The sequence below is a fragment of the Callorhinus ursinus genome, unplaced genomic scaffold (assembly GCF_003265705.2).
Source record: "Callorhinus ursinus isolate GAN/ISIS: 27379988/994484 unplaced genomic scaffold, GSC_fseal_2.0 scaffold97, whole genome shotgun sequence".
NCBI lineage: Eukaryota > Metazoa > Chordata > Mammalia > Carnivora > Otariidae > Callorhinus > Callorhinus ursinus.
Window position 1 is genome coordinate 766,030 of NW_027397159.1, and position 20,698 is coordinate 786,727.

A 20,698-nucleotide genomic window follows, 5' to 3' on the forward strand; every position below is an offset into this window, starting at 1 on the left:
CAGTCCTTTCTGGCCTGCCAGGTCTCTGTGGATAGGTCTGTTGCCAATCTAATGTTTCTACCATTGTAGGTTACATATCTCTTCTCCCGAGCTGCTTTCAGGATTTTCTCTTTGTCTCTGAGACTCGTAAGTTTTACTATTAGATGTCGGGGTGTTGACCTATTATTATTGATTTTGAGAGGGGTTCTCTGTGCCTCCTGGATTTTGATGCCTGTTTCCTTCCCCACATTAGGGAAGTTCTCTGCTATAATTTGCTCCAATATACCTTCTGCCCCTCTCTCTCTCTTTCTTCTTCTTCTGGGATCCCAATTATTCTAATGTTGTTTCGTCTTATCGTATCACTTATCTCTCGAATTCTGCCCTCGTGATCCTGTAGTTGTTTCTCTTTTTCTCAGCCTCTTTATTTTCCATCATTTGGTCTTCTATATCGCTGATTCTCTCTTCTGCCTCATTTATCCTAGCAGTTAGTGCCCCCATTTTTGATTGCACCTCATTAATAGCCTTTTTGATTTCGACTTGGTTAGATTTTAGTTCTTTTATTTCTCCGGAAGGGGTTTCTCTAATAACTTCCACGCTTTTTTCAAGCCCAGCTAGTATCTTTAAAGTCACGATTCTGAACTCTAGGTCCAACATCGTACTAATGTCCGTATTGAGTAGGTCCCTGGCTGATGGTACTACCTCTTGTTCTTTTTGCTGAGGTGATTTTTTTTCGTCTTGTCATTTTGTCCAGAGCAGAATAGATGAATGAGAGAACAAAATGCTAACAGGTTAACAACGTCCGCAGCAAATATACTGTATACAAATCAGAAAAGACCTGAAACCAGGGGAAAAGAAAGGGAAAGAAAGAAAAAAGAAAGAGGAAAAAAACAAGAAAAAGATAAAAACAAACAAAAACAGAGCAAAACAAAAAAACAGAATATGATCAAATATGATCAGGCTAGTGCATAGATCAGTGCCACACACTGGATTTTGGGCGTATTTTGGTCTGTTAGAAGAAAGTGCCTCCTAAAATTTTAAAGGAAGAAAGACTTATATATGTACAAAATAAGGGTTGATACAATGAAGGGATGGATGATGACTGTAAAGATGAAAATTATAAAAGATTTTATAAAAGGAGTTGATAAGATAAGTTGTTTGAAAAAAGAAAGAAGATTTAAAAAAAAAAGGGAGAGAATATGATCCGGCAGGAGACTAGAACAAAGCCATACACTAGTGATTTAGGGTATATTTTGATCTGTTAGAAGAAACTGTATCTCAAAATTTTAAAGAGAGAACAACTTATATATATATGCCAAAAATAAGGGTAACTACTATGAAGGGATAAAATATGACTCTAAAAACGAAAAATAAAAGTTTTTTTTTAAAAAAAGGGATTGATAAGATGTTGGTTGAAAAAGGGAAAAAGAAAAATTCAAAAATAAAAGAGTTAAAACAATTATCTTTGAAAAACTAATGAATCATGGTAAAAAAGCCATGAATTGTGTGTGCAGTATTCCCCTAGCGCTGGAGTTCTCCCGTTCTCCTTGATCGGTAAACTTGGTCTTCGCTTGCTGGCTGTTCGTGCTGATCTTCTGGGGGAGGGGCCTGTTGCCGTGGTTCCCAAATGCCTTTGTCGGAGGCGGAATTGCCCCGCCCTTGTCGGTCCGGGCTAATCAAGCTGCTCCGGTTTGCTCTCAGGAGCTTTTGTTCCCTGCAAGCTCTCGGTACAGCCTTGGAGGACCAGGGTGAAAATGGTGACCTCCCAATCTCCGCCCGGAGGAGCTGAGAACTCGGGGCCCCGCTCCTCAGTGCGCCCCCAGAGAAAAGCAGTCACTCCCGTGTCCCCGGTCTCCGGCCGCACTCCGTGCTCACCCGGCCTGTGACCGAGCGTTTCTATCTCTGGCACCCGACCCCGTGTGGAGTCTCCAAACCCAGCAGATCCCTGCGGTGCGCTCCCGCGCTGCTCCTCCCCGGGAAGGAAGGGGAGTCTCCCCGGATCTGCTGCTTGTTGGGTCGCTGCTGGAGACGCAGTGGCCCGACTGGGCCGCAGATCACAGTTTATGGCCACCCCGAGCTGAGAGCCCGCGCCTCGGCTCCGTCTCTGCAGCCGGCTTCCCCGCTCCGATACCTGGGAGCTCTGCCGCACTCAGGCACCCCCGGTCTCTCTGTGACCCCAAGGGTCCTGAGACCACACTGTCCCGGGAGGGTTCCACCCCCCACTTAGCCACTGGAGCGACGTCCCTCAGCGGAGCCGACTTCTAAAAGGTCCGATTTTGTGCTCCGCGGCTCTAGCACTTGCCAGAAGCGGCCGACGGAGGCCCCCTCCCCCGCCGTCTATCCTCCCGAATATCGCCTCGGATTCACTTCTCCGCACGCCCTACCTTCCAGTGAGTGGTCGCTTCTCTGTTCAGAGAGTTGCTGCTACTCTCCTGTTCGATCTCCTGTTGAGTTCGTAGGTGTTCAGAATGGTTTGATCCCTATTCAGCTGAATTCCTGAGACCAGACGAAATCCAGGACTCCTACTCCTCCGCCATCTTGCTCCGCCCCCCAAAGGCCAAGTTCTTTATTGCACACTGTCTATATCCAGAATCTTATTATTTCAACATGTGATCAATATAAAAATGACAAATGAGATAGTTTTTTTTTGTTTTTTGTTTTGTTTTTTTTTGCATGAAGTCTTCAAAATCTAGTGTACTTTTGCACTGAGGACACATCTCCTTTCAGACCAGCCCTGGTGTGGCTGGAGGCTGCCGCATTGGTCAGCCCAGCTCTGCACATACAAGTGGGGGATGACCTCTTTCAAGATTGCTCAGACACGTGCTCACACAGCATCAGGCCGTGAGAGACATCTTAAAAGAAATGTCCCCAGAAGGGGTACTGTGTCATCCCCGGGTTCCTTTCAGCCCTCTCAGAAAGCCGGGCACTACTCTGGAGGCTGTTTATGATCCCCTACCTATCTCTGGCTGATGACACAAATTAGTTTGATTGGATTTCAATAAGGATGGCTTTATGTTGTCTGTTTGAATTTGAAATGCCGTTGTTTGGGCTTGCCGTTATTTTTTTAGTGTTGTTTATATCAACCTTAATGTGATGTCGTACCTATTTTGTGAAGGGTGCAGTCCCGGTGGTTCTTCACCAGGTCTGCGTGCTGCATCGTTAATATTTATCACACAAGTTCAACACTGGTCGTGTTTTGGGAAAACACTGCTCTGTTGGTTTGTGAAATTATAACCTTGATTTGGCATTTTTAGGAATTTGATTCACTACCCACTGCTAACTTTGATGTATGCCTTATGGAAATGTAAAGCTGGTCTATACGGAGTGTTGGTTTCTTATGATGGTACGTAACAGACATTCAGCATGCAAATCTGTGTTAGAAGTTAAGGTTTCTTTCTCTGAATTCACCAGACTTTCATCAGAAAATTTGACTATTTAACAAGGAAGGAAAAAGAAAAGTAAAGCAAGTTAGGTATGTGTCGTAACGGAAGGCTTTTCTCTCCACAGAAGCAAAGATCTTGGGTTTACTAGGTCTCCATTGGGTTCAAACCCCCATAGGCCTCCAGAAAATTCAACTGCACTGTCGACCAGCTTTTTCCAAGAAGTACTCTGCTAACAGGACTTTCCCCAAATTCAAATATTTATTTATGAGCTAGCTGGTTTTTTAAACATCTTGAGTTTGAGTAAATGTTGCTTGAAGAGGTTATCAAATTCGAGAAAGCACGAGGATATAAGCAGAATGGCCCATCTGTACTCTTTGCCGAGGTTTGCGCTGAGCTAAGCCTCCTGGTGTCATTACTTTTTGGAGATTTTATTTATTTATTTATGTTGCATAGTTTGGAGACGGTGCCTCCCCACCTTCTGGGGAACCAGTGTTGTGCCTCACCTCGGCACCCGTTAAAGAAAAATAACTTTCTTGAAGCAGTTTTGTGTGAGGCCATAGTGGACTTTTACTTTCAGTGTGTGCATGTGCTCATCAATATTCTTTTGGAAATTAAAATGCAGAAAGCAAGACAGATCTCACGGGCTATCACATGGTGAGCTCCCAGAGCCGACGCAGGTGTTAGCGCCTGCCTCTCGCAATGAGCTGCGCGTCCACTGATCGCTGAACTCTGTGTACCGAGCGCATGTTGTCCTGTGAACGCCTTACCCCTTCCTTCTGCATGGCCCGTTGCCCTGTACCTGACGATCTCTGAAAATCAGGCTGGCAGCAGCAGGAACCCACAGACCACAGCTTTGTTATGGTTTCCCCCGAACTTTGGAAACCTAAAACCCTGCATCTCAGGGGGTTCATCCTTAGATGCCCTCTTTGTCTGCGGCCCTCCCCGCAAATACTCTGTAGGAGAAACTCCAGGGACTGATCGTACCCTAGGAAGCTAATCATTTTTAATAACTTCTGTTAAGATTGGCTTTCCTCCGAGAGTTCTTGATGGAACTGGAAATGTTCTTTGCATTTTTCTTCCCCAAATGAGATCCCTGGGAATTGAAAAGTTGTAGTGTCATTCTAAGGATGAAAAACTCATCAGTTCCAGAGCCCAGACCCCCGCCCCCCTTCATGAGCTCATGACCTGGGGGCTCAGACATCTGGGATGATCAGAATTGCTTCGAATTCATCAAATCACCAAGGCACAGAACGGCGGGGGGAGCTTTTGAATAACATCAATAATCCCCAGTTATTTACTCCATAGATGTAACTGTTTCTTAAAAAAAAAAAAAAGCCTCCCTCCGGTTTTCCTCCTGGCATTCCTATTTCTTGCATTGCCAGCCAGCTTTGGATTCCACAGGACCGGATCCCGATCCAGTCTTCGGAGACACTCCTCATCCCATTCATGTGTTTTTCTTTTCTCTTTTATTTTCTTTCCGTGCTTAAAAACCAACTTCTAAGGGAAGAGGGTGGAGGGAGAAGGAAGAGAACCACATCCCCTGAAAAGACCCCAATTCCGGTGCGTTTTTTTGACATAGGTATATTTTGAGAGCTTTCCACCTTCGAGCCATGATTGTTCTAAAGCAATTTGTAGCTCTTTTAAAAATGTCTTTTAACAAAGCCACTGTCAGAAACTGCATTGTTATTTCAAAATAAAAATTAATATTTGTCACCCACACACCCTGCGATTGTATGTATATTTCAAAAATAACGTTTACTGTGGTTTCTACTTATGGAGAGCTGAATTTCAGAAGGTTATGTAAATTTTAAAAATGGGGTATCTATTTGTTGTTGCTCTCTGTTACTCCATTATAAAAAGGCATGAATTAGCGTTTGGGTCTGTTAGAAGGTCATGTGTATTTATAAGTATCTATCCAACAGGACACTGGCTTTTTATATCTAGTAATGGGCCAAATTTAGTAATGGTTTCTCATAGACACCATGGAGCATACTCCCTCCCCACCCCCCTACACACACACACACACACACACACACAGAGCCTTTTTCATTTTCTGCATCAATGAGCTAATCTTGCAAGGGAAGTGATGTACAAGAATTTTGACTCTTCTATTATTTCAAGGCAAGAGAAACAACAATAAATATTGAGCAAAGAAAGCTAATTTGTATTTAGAGCATTTTAATATAGATAATGCTTTTCAAAATCAATACAAGCCAGTTGGCTTTTGCCAGATTTCTTTTATTATAAAGATTAAAAATAAACCAGTCCAGATATTTTTTATATTGTAACTATTTTCTTGACTTACAAGGATAAGATCTTAAAATATCATTCATAACGTTTTAAATGTCCATATAGGACTTGATATTTATTTTCTTATGGTTTGAGCAGATTTAAGAGAAATAGTGCTCAAAGATATGTAAAGACCAGCAGATAAATCCAGAAATTTCTACATAGAGTCCATTCATTCTGCTTATGGAGTTGGGATGCCAGTTTAATTATTTTTGTTTGTTTCAGAAGGAATTTTCTTGAAGGGAGCACTGTGGGTTTATGCATTTCTAATTGCCGATGGAGCATATCTCTAATGGAAACAGAGAGGCAAAGGCAAAAGCCCTATTTTGCCTTCCCTTAATTAATCAAATCTATGTAGAATTATATTGAATCTGTTTTTGTCAAACGCTGGTATTCCCTTTAAAGTTTAAATACCAGGCTGACATGTTTTTGCCAGTGTGTTAGCATCCCTTTCTCAGGGCTGCTTGAAGAAGCAGCAGGCCTAACCTCCTCTGCGCACCAATAAAAGTCTCTTCAGCTTTCCAGTGAAATTATAATTACACAAAAGGAGTAGGTTAGGGCTCTGGACTTCAGTTTCTAATTTCAAATTGTTGCTATCAGCCATTTTTTCCATTAAAATTAACATTTTTTTCACTAGTAAGGAGGAGAATTTTTTAAACATTTTTTTTTAAGGCTTACTATTTTAAGGGCATTTTAAAAGGGGGCGCATCCCCGCTGCGTGGCGAGCTGAGGAGGGTGGTCCAGGCGTTAGAGGTCTCAGATGCAGAACGTAACAGGAAGGACAGAAACAAAGCAAACGGAGTCCTGTCTGTGTAGGGAGTCGCAGCCCTCTGCCCTGAACATGGCGGGATGACGCACCTCCCGGCCCCTTCCCTCTCCTCCCAGCCTCCCTCCCCCTCCCCATGTCTTCCCCACGTTTTGGGGGCTGGGTAGTGTACTCCTTCCATTCAAGGACTTGTGTCCCCAAACCAGGGTTCCCGAACGCCTGCCTCCAGCTTCCACACACGACAGGCTCCCCACGGGCTCTGCCATCGGCATGTTCACTGTCTGAGCTTCCGTAACTTCCTACTAATGTAGTAGGCATACAGTCATCGTCATGCATAACGCCTCATCTAAGGGAGCTCCTCTTTTGTGCTTACCTTGAAGATGCCGTGTTTTTAAGGGGCTACCCCCCAATAAAAGGGAAGGAACTCTCTGCTCTTAGAAAGTAACTAGTGTATGAACAGCTGTGTGGATGATGCTTTGTGACGTGTTCCAAAGCGATGGTCTTATGGCCTTATTTCTAAAAAGCAGTTGTAATGGACTATCCAGTTTACTCTTTCCCTTTCTCCTTTCTTTTCAAAAGCCGCATGCCAGGGGTAAGATCTACGTCCAGAGTCAAGGTAAGAATTTTAAAATTTACGTATTCTTAAAAGATGAATCTTTTTAGAGACATGTACTGACGTGTTTGTGGATGAAATAATATGGTGCCTTAGATTTACCTATTAATAATTAGTAGAATGGATGTGCCTTTTATTTCCTAATGTGAAGATAAAGGACAAATACAACAACATTATAAAAGAACAATTTAAAATGCAGGTCCTTTAACAATTTCGACCAGTAGAAGGACAATGTGCTCTCTCAGGGGTATGTTTACAAAAGGAGAAAGCTGAGCTTCTTGGTTTTAGTTGAACTGAGGGCGAAAAGGAGCCCTTCTGCTCCAACCTCACCCCTTCCTGCCGTCAGGCAGGCAGTCCCTCCCTGACGGTGGCCTCCACAGCCTTTTGGGAAACACTCAGCATCTGAACGCAGTGAGGGAACCACTGTATTCTTGTTTAAACAATAGGAATCATGGGAAGAAGCCGTTGCAAAGTGGAGCACGTAACCCACTGCAAGCTCGGGTCAGCGCAGGTGCCGAAGCCCAGAGGGGCACAGACCCCCGAGTCCTGCCTCAGCTGCACCGTGCATTATCACGGGTATGCATTCTCCAGTGCTTTCAGTGATATTTTTAGCAGAAGAATCACTTACCAAATAAGCCCTTTCTTGGAACACCCATTTTAAAAAAGATGCACCGAGTCTGTATATATAAAAGGTGTCTCTAAGTGTCAGGGCAGGTGCGGGCCTGTCTTGGCCGGATCTATAGTGGAGGAACACGCGGGCACACCAGGCAAACACAGGCTCACACGCAGCCTCTACCACCTACACCCTGAGTGGCCGTGAACACCATGTAACCTGTGTGAACCTCAGTTTTCAGCTGGATAAACTGGGGGAGTCAGTGTGCCTAGCAGGGCTTTAAGGGGTCCCAGGAGTGTGTGGTCTGCACCCCCCTAGGGTCTGTGCCCAGGGCGGACGTGCAGCGCACACTTGCTAAGTAGTATGAAAGTGAGCATCTGTGTCGTTCGGTGGAGAGGGTGATCTTTTCAAAGGGACATTGCAGAGAGGCTTACATGACTTAATTTACGTGGCCTAAAACCTCACGGATGTTTCCTGTTATCAGGATAAGCTGTTAAATGATGCCTTGAATTTCCTACATCTTAAATGTTCAGTTCAGAGAATTTTAAACAAATCTGTTGGAGGAGGTACCACAGATAGCAGGCAATCATGTGTGATGTGGAGAGGACCGGGATTAGGAATTTTAAACAGAGATGCAATTCATACATGGGGCTGCGATGTAAAGCTGTTGCTTGCAGGCCTTTGTTAGAGACTCATGTTTCCTCCACCTGGAGGCTGTCCCACCCCGCGACGGATGGCGAGGTCCAAGGGGTTACCTTTCCTCACTGGGGACCCATGGGCTCGCTTTGAGCCTCCCGTGCAGGAGGGATGAACAGGTGTTCACAAGGCGCTCAGAACTCTGAGTTCTTTGTAAGAACCAAGTAGGAGACCATTATCTGAATGTCGACACAAGCTAGCTGGCTGCATCTCATCAACGTGGACTCTCTCTCTCTCTTTCCTTCGACGCAGGAGTTGTGACAGTACCAAACGCTGCCTTCAACTGGAACACCTTCCTTCACCGTTCAGGTGAGAGATGGGTCTTCTCACAAGGTTTTGACCAGGGCTCATCCTGTCCAGTGGTGTCAGGTACATGGGGTGCTCACGTGGCTTTGGAAGGGAGGTTCTCCAACGGAACAAGGGGAGCGAGGATCGGGAACTGCGGTCAGGACACGCCTGACTTCTCTCTGTTCCTGAGTGTCCTCTTCTTTGGGAGAATGGGACGAAGAGCGGGTCTGGAGGAGGACTTTTAACCCATTCTGGGTCCAACTCGTCTGTGAGGTACGTGTATCCATATGTGAATAATTTCTCCTGTGTCCTCTGCTTCACCTTTCCATTTTCTTCTAGTTTATCCATTTTTCGTTAGTGGTCAGCACTGTCTGAGCCCTGATCAAGAAACCTTTGCCTGCTCAAAGTTCACAAAAATATTTTCCATTTCTTTTCCTCCAGAAGTTTTAGTGTTTTCGCTCTTTCCTTCAGATTATAACCCATCTGAAATTAATTTTTGCCTGTGATATGAGATAGGGATCAAAATCCCTTTCTTTCCGAACCTTGTGCTAGTATCATTCCCTGAAACCTGCTGCAGGTTTATAGAATGTCAAGAAATCAGGTGGTGTGAGTCCACAACTCTGCTTCACAATTGTTTCAGCTAATCTGGGTTTTTTGCATATCCGTATACATTTCCACTCACCTTGTCAATCTCTAATAAAATCCCATGCGTTGATCTATAGATTGATTTAGGGAGAATGGATACCTTAAAATTAATTTGTCTTAAGGTCCATGAACATGATCTGTCCACTTTTTTAAGTGTCATTTACCTTCCTAATAATTTTGACAGGTCCTTATGGTTTTTTAAAAAAGAACATTATTGAGGCGCCTGGGTGTCTCAGTCTGTTAAGCATCTGTCTTTGGCTCAGGTCATGATCTCAGGGTCCTGGGATCGAGTCCCGCATCGGGCTCCTTGCTCAGTGGGGAGCCTGCTTCTCCCTCTCCCTCTGCTGCTCCCCCTGCCTGTGCTCTCTCTGTGTGTCAAACAAATAAGATCTTTTAAAAAAGAAAAATGATTCTCAAGGATTTTATTAGTTTTGATGCTACTCAAGAGGTTTTTTAAATTTTATTTTTGAATTGTTTGTTGCTAGTATACAAAAGTAATTGATTTTTGACATTATATCCTGAAATCTTATAAACTTATTTAATTCTAATTACAGCATGAGTTTCAATTCCTTTGTAGTATTATTTTGAGTTCTACAAACTTATTTGACCAATCCCTTTTTAAACATTTTGATATACAGTGATGGAGGTGCTAGGATTTCAATCTTCATACATTTGCCCAATTGTTTTCTTTGGAACACCTAAAACCAGAACCTCTGGGTTAGATGATGCACGTAATCAGAGCTTTTGTGCGTCACGCGTAATGTCTCCTGGAAAGGTAGCATCAGTGAGCATGTCCATCAGCGATGCTATGCCATTTTCCCTACACACAGTGTGGCCAACAGAATCTAGCCTTCGTATTTTCCATATATGGTATGATCTAAGTGCAGTCACGACTTTTAAACAAAATTTTGTTGTATAATATCTTTAAATATAGGGAGTTTTTTTGTCCACCCATGAGGCCCATAAGTGTATGCTCTGGGGACTGTCATTGCCCTACAGGCCGACCAACCCAGTAATTCTGTGGAAGGTGTGGGAGCAGCTAACATTGACTCAACAAATGCAATGTAAAGTTTAAGAACTCATCTGTTTTAACCTGTACCGCTTCTCGCAAAAGTTGACGGTGCAAGGGTGCTGTAGGGGTACAAGGGGGGTCTGACGTTACAAGCCTGACGTAAACTTCAGAGAGGAGCCGAAAATGCAAACCACAGGCCCCGTCCGAGCAAACATGCAGACCCTCCGAGCCTGTCTTCTCTCAGACAAGAAACCCCCACCGCCTACTGTATGTCAGCATTAGGTTCCCTTGGAAAAAGAAAATTTCCAAGCTTTTTATTAGAAACCATTTTCCAAGTGCATCCATCAGCCTCGAGGCCAGCAGCAGGGCTGCTCCCCACGTCACAGGAACCCCCGCCATCCCACTGCTCTGTCGCGCCAGGAAGTGCGGGCCATTATTCAGAACCAGCCAGCCTGCTGTAAATCGCCTGTTGGGAGGTTATTTCAGCTTCTGTATATATCACGGGATGCCGCTGCGGTTGTGACCAACAGTCATCATTTCCAAAAGGAGAGGGATTTTTCATCAAGCCTGTAGTCTCTGGTGGATTGTTTCATTGGTCTTACTATGGAGTGATTAACGGAACAGCTGAGGGATGGGCAAGACTCCTCAGACCCGCCGGGCGGCAGTTCCAACTTCACGTGCAGTTAGAAGCCGTGACCGTGGCCGGGACCCGCGGCAGAGGCAGGCGCGGTGGTGTCACGGTCACGGGCCCTGCTGGATCCTGGCGTCTGGTGGAGGCAGAATTAATTGGCGTCTCTGGGTTTTATGACCAGGCGTCTGTTCTCATGTGCGGGGCCGTTCATCTTTGTCGTCTTTCAGACTCCAGAGATGGACTGTCTTCCCCACCCACCCTCGATCTCAGTCTGGCCTCCAGGGCCGTGATTGTGATTTGTCACTTGCACTTTGAGCTTCAGACAGTGAAAACAGAAGATCCGGTGAATTCGACGCAGACTACTAGTGATCAGATACTCACCCCCTGAATTCTTATGAACTGCTAACCTTGCAATCCCGGGGAGTGGGTGGGGAAGGGCTCATTTAACAGTGTGCATCAGTCCCCAAGGGCTACCGTCTGCTTCTTGGGTCTCCGGTGTGGGTTTTATGATGCATCCTCCTTTACAGTGTGTTGTAGGTCCTTCTGAGAATATCCAGTTTCCTTTCTAAGCCCCAGCTAACAAACTACTAAATCTTTGTAGTTTAAAACATCGAACGATGTTTATGCTAACCAGATTTCATGTTCCAACGAACCAGCTAGGGAAAAATAAAGAACAAAGTAGATTAAAGGCACTAAGTGGGATCGTTATAATTTTTCACGTGATATTTACATAGTTATTCTGATCAGAAGATACATGTAGGCATCAAGTCAGTTACCTTGGAGTTTTTCTGTGCATTTCCATGTCCAACTTGCATGTTGCTACGGTTCAATGATGCGTGATTTTTGCTTTTAAATGCCAATAACTGGGGCACCTGGGTGGCTCAGATGGCTAAGCAGCTGCCTTTGGCTCAGGTTGTGATCCCAGCGTCCTGGGATCGAGTCCCAAATCAGGCTCCTTGCTCAGCGGGAGCCTACTTCTCCCTCCGTCTCCTCCCCCTGCTTGTGCTCTCTCTCTCTTAATAAATAAATAAAATATTTAAAAATAAATAAATAAATGCCAATAACCGATGCATCTAAAACAGCGATTCTTTGTAAGCCACCAAACCCAAAAACTATGAATGCTTAAATTTGACCATACCTTCCTGATTGTCTGTTTTGTTTGTATTTCTATTGTTAACGTGTCTATTTAATGTTCTTTGCTCTCCTTCTGTAAACTGTATTTATATTTCTACGTGGAGACTCGAATATGCCAAGCTCGGATGATAGTATTTTTCCTCCTTGGCGGTGCCTAGGGAAATCCTTTTGTTTTTCATGTGGAAAATTCATGTTACCAGATCCCTTGATATTTTCACAGCCCCCAAATCAGATTTTCTGGCTAAAATTCACTGCGTCTAATGCGCTCAACTGAAGTCCTTGGATTCTTTTCTCCTTATAATAACCCATGGAAAAGAAATAAATGAACAGAGCAGCTAGAACAGAAGACGGGCGAGCAAGTGGCTTCGTGCGGGTCCGGTTAGTGCCGTGGAGCCCGCTGATGAGTCGGGCAGAGGGCTGGGCAGCGCGGCGGGCGCTCAGCCCGTGGGGACCAATCCCGCGCCAGCCCGCGAGAGCGGCTCACTCTGTTTTGAAGATAAAAATACCATTCTCCAGGAAGTGGCAATCGAAAGGACAGATGTGAATCCGTGCCTTTGTGAGGGATGAGTTCAGACTCTGACGCGTGTTCAAGCTGGATGTTCACAAACAACGGGAAGAAAAGTAAGTTTGGAGCCAAAAGGAAGAAATGAAACCCACTTTGAAATTAAAGAGTGGCCACCATCCGTGCCCCCAGCCGCGGCCGGGCACGTAGGTGGAGTGGGGGCTTCCACGTGCCAGGCTGCGGCACGTGCTTTCTCAATCATGACTTCCCAGTCCTTGTCTCTAGACAACAATACTGCTGTGGGTGAGAGGCGCACAGAAGTTACTCAAACCCAAACGCTGTCTCTGCGTTTTGTTTTTTAAATCTTGTAAATCCTAAAATAAGGCAAAGCATTTAGTCCTTTGTGCTGCCGTGGGCTAATTTCATTTCCTAAGTTCTCATGACATTTAATCTCCAACCAGGAAGAAGATGAGGTCAAAGACAAAAGAACAGAAGGTTAGCTCTGTCCCCCTCCAGGGTCTGGTGAGTCAGGGCTCTCAAAATCAGGGGGTGAGTTGGGGACCAGCACTTTCATTTTTTTATTTTTAAAATTTTTTTAAGGAGGCTCCACGCTTAGTGTGGGGGCCGATGCGGGGCTTGAACTCACAACCCTGAGGTCAAAACCTGAGCTGAGATCAAGAGTCAGATGCTTGGGGCGACTGGGTGGCTCAGTCGTTAAGCGTCTGCCTTCGGCTCAGGTCATGATCCCAGGGTCCTGGGATCGAGCCCCTCATCGGGCTCCCTGCTCGGTGGGAAGCCTGCTTCTCCCTCTCCCACTCCCCCTGCTTGTGTTCCCTCTCTCGCTGTGTCTCTCTCTGTCAAATAAATAAAATCTTAAAAAAAAAAAAAAGCGTCAGATGCTAAACTGATTGAGCCACCCAGGTACCCCAGGAACCAGCACTTTAAAAAACTGAAATGAGATAGAAAACATCAGAGTTCCTCGTGTGTAATGAGGCTAACTTGGGGGGTTGCTGCGTGAGTACGTAAAAACACATATATCTCGTGTCCAAGGTTTCAGTACCGTACGTGTACCTCACCGTGAGTCACAGAATGCTGTACGTTGTGGGTTTCCTGTTTCTCCAGGCTGGCTTCCTGGGGGCCACGGGGTAGGGTTAGGTGGAGGCTCACTTACCCAGCATCACCGGGGCAGAAGGCCCACGGGTGTCCCAAACCACGCATCACAGCGTGGGGACAGAATAGGTTTCCAACATCTGTGCCTGTCACACAGAAGCAAATGGAGTCTCTCTACCAAGACAGCACATCGGTTCCTAAAATAGTGCTCGCTTTGGCTACCATCTCTGTGTGTGTGTTCTGCTATTGTACCTTTTTTTTCAATCCATCACGACAGGTTTCCTGATCTCCCCTTTTGGGTACATTCGTGTGTCCCCTTCTACCTTCCTTCTTCTGCTCTTCTTCTTACGTACTTGAGCAGATGTCCCGGGGTCGTCGTGATGGCGGCGTCCGTGATGGTGGGCCCTACCAGGGGCTCACATGTGCAGACACAGCACGTCAGCTCCTCCCTCACCGGCAGTTCTCGTGCACGTGCGCCCTGTGCCCGGGCTCAGGCTTCCTCCGGTAGTTAAGAGGGCGTCCCCTGGCTTTCTCCTTGTCCTTCTGTTATCTTTCCGTTGTCACTGAGAACTATTTTTCGTGAAGGCACTTTTAATTTTTGTCCTCATCAGACACTCACTCTCTGGCTTCAGCTTCACGCATGGTTCTTGTCTCGGAAGGAGGGATTTATCTGTCTCACACCTGACCTTCCTGTTCCTTAAAGGAATTCTTCAACATTATCATTCATTCAAGGGAATAGCTTGTCTCCCGGCCTCAGATTCCTCTGATCTGGGATTCGAATTCTGCACGTAGCTTCTAGCTTAGACTTTTGGTCAAAGAGTAAGTTTTGTATTCCTAGGGTTAGTCCCGGGGTACTCAGAACAGTGGGGCGATGCTTGACAGACATGCCGCACCTCAGCGAAACTGTCAGTGGTTACTGCAGAGACCGTGGGGCATTTTGAGGGCCCTTCTCAGGGGGTCGCCCCAGCCTTAACATGTGAGCAGACGCTGTCTCAGACCTGGTCGCGCGTGGTCAGTGCGCAGCGTGTGTGGTCTCGTGGACGTGACATCAGTGTGTCCCCTCGGTCACTCTGATGACCCTGCTGTGCAAGGCTCACAGAAGCACCGAGAAACTGACAGCTTCTGCAGTAAGGAATGGGTGAAGTAACATGCGTGAAGGAAAACCTCACCTGCATGAGGTCAGATTTTATCCCCAATTGCATGCGTCTGGAAACGATGAAGTCTTAGATTAGCTTGTGTTAATTATACAGATAATTTCTATCGAATCACTTGCCTGTTGCTGCGCATCAAGCCCCCTCAACGTAAAGGGGCTTAAAAGAGCCCCCAGTTTCCGGTGACCGTGTGGGCTGGCAGCTGGGCCCGGGCCGGGGGGCAGCTCCCGCGGGCCTCACCTGTCTGCTACTGGGTCCGCGCTCCCTTCGCGTGGGCCTAGGCCTGCAACTCCTGTGTGGCCTCCTCCGGCGGGGGCGGCCGGGCCTCTCCCTGCAGAGCCTCGTCCTCAAGGAGGCAGCCGGCCTGGTGCTCTGGGCGGTGGTGCTCTGGGGGGCGACAGACAGCGACACGGGGCTTCCCACGGCCGGGACTCGGAAGTCACTCGCTGTCCTTCCACTGGGCTCTGTTGGCCGACACTAACCACCAGGCCGGCCTGGAGCCGAGGGGCCAAGAAGCTGTTCCACCTCTCACTGAGGGGAGCCACTGTGTGACCTAAACCCTTTATTTCACGTACCCGTGGGCACGTCCGCACTCAGTGTGTGCACCTCAGTGAACACATGCGGACTCGGGAATACCTTACTACATAAAGCGCCCCTCTACTTGCAGGAAGAAAATCTCTTCTAACCAGAATTGTACCCAAATATTTTCCAGGGCCCGTGGCTCACATTTCCGTAAGAACTGCCCCTTCCTCACTGTACAGTCCAGTTACTGGGCTAAACTCAGCTCAGGTTCACCCACCGGGAGGAGCAGTCCATTCGCGCAGTGAATTGTGTGAAGGTTGCGGGGAGGCAGGGGCAGAGGTCGGAGCCCTGTGGCTCACACCTGACCTTCCTGTCTCGGGGTCTTTGCTCCCCTGGTATCCAGCTGCCTCCTCTCCACTGAAAATACCTGAACTCTTCTCTTGCAGGGATTAACCAAAATGCTGATAATTTACACATCTTTCTCCTGGTGTGTGGACTTAGACAAGTTAAGGACCCTCTTTACTTGGTGGACGCGTTCTCAGGTACATTGTGTTTACAGAATTCTGTTTGGGGACTGCTCTCAGCGTTCCTCTCTGTAGGACTTTCAGTTTTGCCGTCTCCATCTTTCCACATGAGCAGAACTGATTCTAGGTGGTTCCTCTGGAAACAACCAGAAAAATAGGAGCGCTGGGTAGTGACCTCATTCACATCTACTTTCCTGTGCCCTCGGCGTCTCAGGAAATCACAAAAACAGTGAATAATTGTAAGAATAACATAATCTTATCTGGAAACGTTTTACACACGTCAGTTTGTAGGACACGTTTCGAGATTTGCTGTGTTGCTTGAGTTACCCCAAAGTCCATATTGGCTTGTGGAGCCATTGCTTCTCGTCGTCCAGTACGGGAGAGATCTGGGTAACGCATAACATTCTAGAAAAAGCATTTTACTTATAAGCATACGATGTCCAATGTTTACATTTCAAATACATAGAATTTGTTATGAATGAGAACAAAATGATATGAAATAATTTATATTAGCATGTAATTAACATTAAACTTAATTATGTTTCCATCTGTGGCATAAAACCAGTAAAATTTTTTTTCTCTTTTTCTTCCCAAGAATGGCATCAAGAAGAGCCTAATGTTTACATGGTGATCGTGGGTCCTGAAGTAAGTTGATGCGCCGCAAACTTTACTCTCATTTCTTTCTTCATCTTTATACTTTTTATGTATTTTCTAAAATTAGTTGACATTCCTCTTCTAACCAAACTATTTTTTTCCTGTTTAAGTAACTGAAGTCTGCCTTTTTAAAAATGAAAACCAAGATTAAAGATGACGAGGCTGTGTAAATCTTTACAGCTAATTTATTGCTACAAAGGGTAGGTTTTTATGGAAATGCAGAGGAGTCACATCAGGAGAAAGTTCTGTGATGTGAATGTTAGTCTAAGTTGGTGCAGAAGGCATGCATTGTAGGTGGTCCACGTTATCTCTGAAGCTCCTTTAAACTGCACGGCAAACCAACACAGAGCTATTTCTTCAACCGAGCACCAGATCAGCTAGTTGACTTGCTTTTAGGAGCCAAGGGGTATGGGAAATAAGGGGTGTGGGAAATAAGGGGTGCGGGCAATAACTATCTATAAGCACAGGGAGATGCTCGTCCCCTACCAGTGGAAAGCCTGGAGACCCTGCGTCTCATTCTACCGGCCTCCAGGAGAGTCGCTGGTCCCCTCAGTGATGGGGGTCAAGCACGTGCAGCTCTGTCCCACACGCAGGCTGAGCACTCAGGACTCGGAGAATCAGGGTGGAGATGTCTCTTGAGAATGAACCTTGATTTACTCCAAGCAGTGTGGAAAATGAAGCAGGCTTTGTGTTTCCTGCAGGATGGGGTGGGACATCGCAGGAGCAACTCCCGTCCTCCGGGGGGTGTCTGTGCTGGGCGGCAGAGGGCACCTCCTGGGGAAACGCATCGCTCACTTCCTTGGTCCTGTTCGCCAAACCGGGATAGTGGAGCTTGCGACCTCGCCATGTCACCCACTTTATTCATCAGGGGTGCCCTTGAGAACTTGAGCCAGTGGATTCCCACACGACGAGGAGTCTTACCTGTTTTGCACGCACTCCTGTGAGTTTCCCAGCTCCCTGGGGACACGCACAGCACACAGTGGGGGACACACACTTGTCTCTGTACACTCTCAGATTTTGGAGACAATACGTTTACCTGGAAAAAAGCCACCTAACCTAATAAAACTATCAAGGGCTCGAATCTGCCACGTGGAAAATGTATCACCCCATAGACCATCCATATGTTCGGTTCAGCATGCACGTACACACACGTGCCCGCACACGCATATGCACACTACACGCACACTCACGCTCGGCACCAGTCTTCCGATGGCAACAAGACAGCCCCCCGGTGCCCTGCTCTATGTTAAGTCCCGTAGCGGCAGAGTTGTTTATGATGATGACGATTTTTAATTCTGTTCCCATCCTGCTGTCTGAAGGGCGTTACTGAAAGAAAAAGTTTGAGTTTGATGCTGAAATCCTTCCTGAGAGAGAGGGCCTCAGGCTTACAAAGAATTTAGTGATGTGGTTTCTTATTTCCATTTACATGACGATGTTCTGTTTATGGCGCGTGATGCTGGCTTTCCAACTATGAAAATTTTCTTTAAAAATAAATTGAATTGGCTTCAAAAAAGTATTAAGTAAGCAGCCATACAGATGGTACGCAGATACGAGATTATGAAAACGCACGCAAACGGCCAGAGTTTGGGAAACAGTTGTTACAAAGTGTTCGTGTCCGGGCACAAGAAACCCCAAAACGAAGTCTTGGTGGACAGAAACGTGCACCGGTGCCGCGCTGAAGACAACCCGCTTCCTCCGCCTGGCTCTGTGCTTCCATTTCTGTGTAAGGAAACCTGCCGGGAGGCTCGGGAACACACCGAAAGCAGGGAACGCGTGACTGCAACCCCTTCCCAGGGAATGGTGACCCGGGAGGCGCTGGTGCAATGGCCAGGGGGCGGGGCGGCTGGCCCAGGTGGCTGGCCCTGGATCCACCTGTGACCCGTCCTTCAGCCCGTCGCCAGCCGGGGAGGGTCCCCGGCCGCTGCTTGCTGAGGGCTTCTCCAGCCGTAGTCTCCAGGAGAGAGACGGCTGTTACTTTGTTGTTTCTACTGAACAATGAGGGCTGGTGCTCGTGTCCCAGAGGAAAGCAGGCTTTTCTACCACTTGCTATGGGAACACGTCACTTTCCTCTAACCTGCGCTTGCCTACTTTTGAAGGAAGATGCACCCCGCTGCGGACGTGCCCCCCTGGGTTCCACCTGCGGCTCCTCCAGTGCCAAGGGAGACAGCGTCTTCCACACCTCGGTCCGGTCTGGGTATTGTGGCGTCGCACCCTTCCCAGGCCTGAGGACAGAAGCCACGGCTTCGGGTCTGACCAGTTCATAGCTGTCTGGTCCCTTTGGGCGGCTGCAACGGAATCCCATGGATGGGCTGGCGGACCAGCACCAGAGATTGGTTTCTCCTGGTCCTGGACGCCGGGAGGCTCGGGATGGAGGTGCCGGGGAGGTCTCCTCCTGGCTCAAGGACACTCTCTGGGGTCATTTGTGAGACCTGGTCCCGTCATGTAAGACTGGTCCTGTTCCCGAGGCCTCCACCTTCCTGGCCCACTCGCCTCCCAAATCCTCACCTCTTGACACCATCGTCTTTGGGGGTTAGGATTTCAGGGTATGCATTTGGGACGTGGGGGACACAACATTGAGGCCACAGCAATATCCCTACCTCATAAAAGGTTTTTATCAAATCTAAGGGGAAAACAAAAAGCTGCCATCCAAACCATGATGTCGTCTCAGCAAACAGGATAATTTGAGCTTCCAAATAAGGCAGCATCGAATCCAGCGAGTCACAAACTCCTTCAGACAAGCTTTCTTCTTGATTCTGTGTGTCCCGGATGCATCTGGACACACATCTCAGATCCTCCACTAAGTCGAACAGGCTGGTGTCTAAGGTTTGCTTGTTTGCTTCCTAACCGTAACCCGGGGTCTGCTGCTGAGTGTCCACCAGCCGGTGCTCATGGGGAGCAGGGCAGGGGAGCCCTGTTTTCTGAAAGCCCAACTGGCCTATTTCCACGGTGTAGAAGCTTCTGCCACGGCCAGTTCCCAGTTATTGGGGGATGTCTCTGAAGAGAGTTAAGACGTGTGTGTGCATGCGCAGCCAGTGGGGGCAGGCAGAACCAACCCAGCACAGCGTATGTGCACGCGAATGCACACGCACGCACACACTGGGCAAGCTTTACTAGACAACGCTTCTCTCGCTTCACGCGGCTCTGCACTCTGGCCCTTGTTCTTGAAGCGGGCTCCATGCCCAGCATGGAGCCCAACACGGTGCTTGAACTCACAACCCTGAGAGAAGACCTGAGCCAAGATCAAGCGTTGGCCGCTTAACTGTGGTCCTTTTTAAAAGACTGTCCTGTGCCATCCTTTGCTATGTGACGCAATTCTATTCCATGTCATTCTTAAAAAGCTTGTTTTTACCCAAAAATCGATTTCGTGATTTGCTTCCTAATCTGAAGTATGAAAATCACTGACTTGGCCACGCTGGATGGGGTGTGTGTGTGTGTGTGAGAGAGAGAGAAAGAGAGAGTCCCACTAAATGTATGTCCCCTCCAAGGCCAGCGCGCAGCGGCTTCTGCAGCAAGAGCCTCTCCCCAGACGCAGGCCTGGCTCTGTCGGGACCAGACACGTATGCTCCCGCTGACCGCCCCGCCGAACCCAGCCCTCCCCTTCACCGTTAAGAGATCTCCAGACATCTGTCAGCTTTCATGGTCAAGGATTCAATCCGACATCACGTCTGAAGACCAAACAAAGACGGGGTCAAACAACTTTACACTTGCATTTGAATCCTTGCTACATTATTGGTAGGAATTTGGAAATGGATTTGCGAGGTGGGTCAGAGGTCAAACCTTGGGACACTGAAACTCATGCTTCAACAACTGTGTCACGTAAGAGATTGAACACCCCGAATGTTACCATTATTTGTGGCATCTGATGTGTGTCCACTCCTCCTTCTGTGCCCTCCTTTGATAACCGTGAAGCTCAGTGGCTGAATAAACTCTCCAGGTGCGAATCACACACTTTCAGAGGTCACGTGCTGGCGTCTCAGTACAAAGCTGCATTGACTGGGTGAGCTAAGGCGTCTGGAACAGCGCGACGTCTCTTATTAGGGAATCATTGTGCTGCACACAGCAGTGGTCCCTCTAGGGCCTTTCTCTGCGTGGAGCCCCATCACACGGGACATACCAGCGAAGAAGAAACAGCACCGTTCAGCTAGCACCCCTCAGCTGCAAGCGTCACTCCACCTCCAGCAAATGCAAC

At 47.3% G+C, this 20,698-nt stretch overlaps 1 protein-coding gene across 7 annotated transcripts in view; it reads left to right on the forward strand.

The window, feature by feature from the left end:
• The window catches only part of GLT1D1 (glycosyltransferase 1 domain containing 1), a 90,726-nt gene that overhangs the window by 46,751 nt on the left and 23,277 nt on the right, over nucleotides 1-20,698 (forward strand). For 6 of the 7 annotated variants that reach the window (XR_012376978.1, XM_073888851.1, XM_073888848.1 and 3 more), the window contains 4 exons: nucleotides 6,994-7,030; nucleotides 8,589-8,645; nucleotides 15,778-15,873; nucleotides 16,451-16,500. Coding sequence is in view for 6 of the 7 variants with exons in the window: in XM_073888851.1 (XP_073744952.1) it covers nucleotides 6,994-7,030; nucleotides 8,589-8,645; nucleotides 15,778-15,873; nucleotides 16,451-16,500 (240 nt within the window). In the remaining variant the exon portion in view is untranslated. Of the gene's footprint in view, nucleotides 1-6,993; nucleotides 7,031-8,588; nucleotides 8,646-15,777; nucleotides 15,874-16,450; nucleotides 16,501-17,210; nucleotides 18,589-20,698 lie in introns of those variants that run through there. The other variant, XM_073888850.1, reaches the window with a different exon arrangement.